The sequence below is a fragment of the Pteropus vampyrus genome, unplaced genomic scaffold, assembly GCF_000151845.1.
Source record: "Pteropus vampyrus isolate Shadow unplaced genomic scaffold, Pvam_2.0 Scaffold144, whole genome shotgun sequence".
Lineage (NCBI taxonomy): Eukaryota > Metazoa > Chordata > Mammalia > Chiroptera > Pteropodidae > Pteropus > Pteropus vampyrus.
This window is the reverse complement of record NW_011888925.1, coordinates 446,358-450,215: the sequence shown is the minus strand read 5'-3', so window position 1 is coordinate 450,215 and position 3,858 is coordinate 446,358. Positions and strand designations below refer to the sequence as shown.

The window sequence follows — 3,858 nt, the reverse complement described above, 5'->3', positions numbered from 1 at the left end:
CAGGACGGCGGCAGCGCCGGGCGCCGTCTCGGACGGAGCCCCAGCCCGGGGCTGCTGTCTGTCACAGCGGCGCAGACTCACCCCCGGGGTCATCCCAGCCCCAGGGCTTGGGCTTGGGCTTGAGCGGCAGCGGCTCGGACCCCGGCCTCCCGCAGTCCCGGCACTGCCAGGCTGGGTGCCCGGCGCCGGCTTCGCAGTGTCCCCACAAGGACCTCCTCCACCACCACCACCCCCCACCCCAGCAGCCCAAGGACAACGTGTGTGGTGAAGCGAGGCGCCGCTGCCCCCGCAGGAGCCGGGCAGTGCCCTCAGAGACATCCCTGGGTCCCCAGCACCAGTGCCCGGGGAATGTCAGCGCTGGGGGACCCCAGGGCAAGGATCCCGAGAAGCTTTGGACCAAGGTTGTGGGCACAGGGGAGCGGAGTGACATCGGCGGTGTCAACTGTGAATTGAGAGGGTGCCAAGGGGCAAGTGGGAATCTGGTGCAGCAGCAGGGGAGAGGGCTCGGGAGGTGGGGGAACCGCAGGAGCGTCGGGGACGGAGGCAGGGGTACCTGAAGGGCAAGAGAGCCCGAGATGGATGAGGATGGGGATGCCAGCGGAGTGTTCTCCTGGGCTTGGGGAAGGGAGAAGCCAAGAACCCCAAACTCACTCCAGTCCTGTCCAGGGAAGGAGGGGGAGGGGCCGTGCTCCTTTGCATTTCTCTGGAGTCGGATCCCAGGGAGTGGCCTAGAGCTCACCGCTGCCCGGCATCCTGGCATCCTCTAAGCCGCGCCAGGAGCCTTTCCTCTTTCCTCGGGCAATCGCTCTGCCATTTCCTCCTTGGCCGCCGTTGCCTCCTCACGCAGTGCCCACCTGTAGGCAGGTCCCCTGCAATTCCTGCCCAGGCTCAGTGTCAGCCCCCACATGGGGTGCCCCACCCCGGGCCCAGCGCCCCCAGTGTGCCAGTTCTGGCAGTAGGGTCTCTTGATGACGCTAAAAGGATGACACCCTGTCTGAGGACTTGCTCCCAGATGAGAGCCTCTGGGCTTCCTGCTGCCACTGTTCTGGGGATGGGGGTTTTGCGGGGAGGGAAGAGCTCTAAGAGCCTCCACAGAAGGAGCCTAGAGCCCCAAGGCATTCGAAGGCACTTTAGTGGGCGCCTGCTTTGCCTGCTCTTGCCCTGGCCCCACTTTGCTCTTTCCCTCTGGGACAGCCTCAACTTGTCCCTGCCTCCTGAAGAGTCGGGTCTCACCCCCATCAAATCATCGCAGCTCAGCTGGTGCCAGGAATTGCGCTCACTCAGTGCTTGGGTATCAGAGTGAAGCAGATTCAGTCTCCCCTTCTAGAACCTCATCCCCATCTATGAATGTCCTAGGTGATTGCTGAAGGGACACTTCCTTTGGAAACCCCTGTCTTCATCTGTCTGGACCCAGGTCACCCACCTGGGCATCTTCCCCCAAGAGGCTGCCAGCTTCCAGCACTGGGACCGAGGGCAGAGACAGTCTCCTGCTTGGATCACCCTCTCAGAAGCCGATAGCTTAGTTCAGAGACCAGCTCCGGAGTATGAGGATGGAAGGGGAGATGCAGTAAGGACACTCCCTTCCCCCTGCCGGCCAGGCTGGCAGCCTCCCCTCTCCCGTTAGGCTAGTGGCCTAGGGCTGTGCCCTCATCCCCTCTCCCTCCCTCTTCTCCCCTTCCAACCCTGGGTTCCATGACATCACCCCTCCTCCAGGCACCTCTGCCCTCTCCACGGAGGCCAACTTGATGTGCTTGGCACCTTCTGGGCAAAGGGCCTGGAACCCAGTGCAGGCAGGCCCTAGACCTTTCCCTCCTTCCTCTCCTCAAATGGGCCTCCCTTGTCTGGGGTGGACATCTGTCTCGCCCACTCCCACTGCTGCTGCAGGGCCCACCAGTGCCATGGCAGGGGCAGCTCCGGGAAACAGACTGGCCTGAGGTCTTCTTCTCGCTGGGTGGGACAGTCATAGGCTGGAGACAGCAAAGTTTGCTTTTGCTCCTAGTTTCCTGGGGATCTGAGGGGCCAGAGACCTCACTCCGTTCTGTGCTCCCCTGGCATCCCTGCCCACCTCCTATAATCCCTACCAACTCACCCCAGGCCCCCAGACTCTGTTCCCCCGCCAGGGCTATGTGTCCTCATCCCGCATTTCTGTTTTCCCATTTCTCCTTTGTCTGGCACCAGGGTGGGAATGAGATATGCAAATTAATTCCTGTAGGATTCAGGCCAGTCCCTCTGGTCCCCCAGGGGCCAGTATTTTTTACATCCTGATCTCTTCAACCCAGGAACACCTGCGGCCCAGTTCTTAAAAAATTTTTTAATCTCCCGTCCTCTCCTGCTCCCCCATGTCCCAGGCTGGTTCCAGAGAGTCCCTGTGCTACCTCCTCCCTCAGCCCATTCACTCTGCAAGTCCCCGTAGGGCTCAGCCTACTGCTAAGACCCTTACCCGACAGGACAGGTACAGTTCCCTCCCCACTCGGGCCCCTGACCCCCAGACGGTACTTTCTCAAATCAAGACTGAAGCAAGGGACTATGGGAACAAGCTGGAGCCCACTGAAGAATGAAGACCCCCATCAGCTTCTGCTCCAACTCTGCCTGGGCTCCCCCAGCCATGCCTGCAAACTCGTCTCTGCCCCCTTCTCTAGACACAGGCCCTCTTTCTGCACTCGGCCTTCATCCTCTGTTCCTACAGAAGCGGGCCTGGTCAGGCCTCCCTGTGTCCCTCTGATGCCTGTCCCCAGACCGGGCAGGGCCTCAGCAGGCCTGCAGGGGTCAGCGTTGCAGTGGGCAGGCAAGACGGCAGCAGGGAGGGAGGGAGGGAGAGGTGACCTTGCAGTGAGCCGGTGAGCAGGGCCAGAGAGGGAAAGTCTGGGCCTGTGCAGCAGTCTGGGGAGAGAGGTCAGGTCCTGAGGGCTGCCTGCCCTGCCCCCACCCTCTTTGAGCTTGTCTCTGGGGGTAGCAGTGCTGTCTCATCTGTTCCACCTGTTAGGGGGCTCTGCCCCCTACAGCAACTCTGCCAGTCGGGTCATTCCTAGGGAGTGTGGGGGCACTCTGCATTGGTCAGGGGGCCCTGCCATGGCAGGTCTCCTCTCTCAAGGCAGAAGAATCCATGAGATTGCCCAGGCCACTGGGTACCCACTGAGCACAAGTTAGGGGCAGTGGCTGTTGGGTGATGTGTGGGATAGGAATTGGGGTACGGCTGAAAGGGCAGATCAGGGGTGCTATGAGGGTCCTCAGGGTTAGGGACCAGGGCTGGGGCATGGGGTTGTCCAAGGAGGACCATGTCTAACCATTTCACTGTCTAATGAGACTGTCGAACCATTTCACTGACAAACTTTCCCCGCTCCTTCATCTACCCATCCATCCTTCTGACCCCTCACCTGTCCATCTGCACAGGTCCAGACCTCCCTGGCCTGCATCCTGGGCTTGGGTCAGTCTGGGACTGAAGATCAAATGACCTCCCAATAGGCTGTAGCCCAGAAGGGACTTGGGGCTGACCAGGTCTGAAACGCAGGGCAAGAGGGATGGCTTCTGTGAGACTTAAATCAGGATAGCCAGTGATCTCAAGCTATAGTGTTTCCCATAGAGACAGAACCCCTTGGCCTTGGGTCATGTTGTTTAGTGGTCTTATGGGGACAGCTTGACCAATGGGCTGGGTGCTTAAGGACTGTGGGGTGGTGGGAAAGAACATAGCCCCAAAACCTCTCCTGGTTGGGGAAGAGGGTCTAGAACAGGCTGGATTAGGGTGGGTCATACAGGCCGGCAGATGATAGGTGAGGGACAGCTGGAAGGCAGGGGAACAGGTGGGTGTCAGGTGAGCCAAGACAGGCCAGGCCCTGGGCAGCTGGGCCCTGCCCCTGGCTG

The 3,858-nt window shown here is 60.7% G+C and overlaps 1 protein-coding gene across 1 annotated transcript in view; it reads left to right on the top strand.

The window, feature by feature from the left end:
- The window catches only part of SYT7 (synaptotagmin 7), a 59,064-nt gene that overhangs the window by 1,093 nt on the left and 54,113 nt on the right, over positions 1-3,858 (top strand). Inside the window, exon 2 of the mRNA XM_023535814.1 lies at positions 4-471. Coding sequence (XP_023391582.1) covers positions 4-471 — 468 coding nt within the window. The remainder of the gene's footprint in view (positions 1-3; positions 472-3,858) is intronic.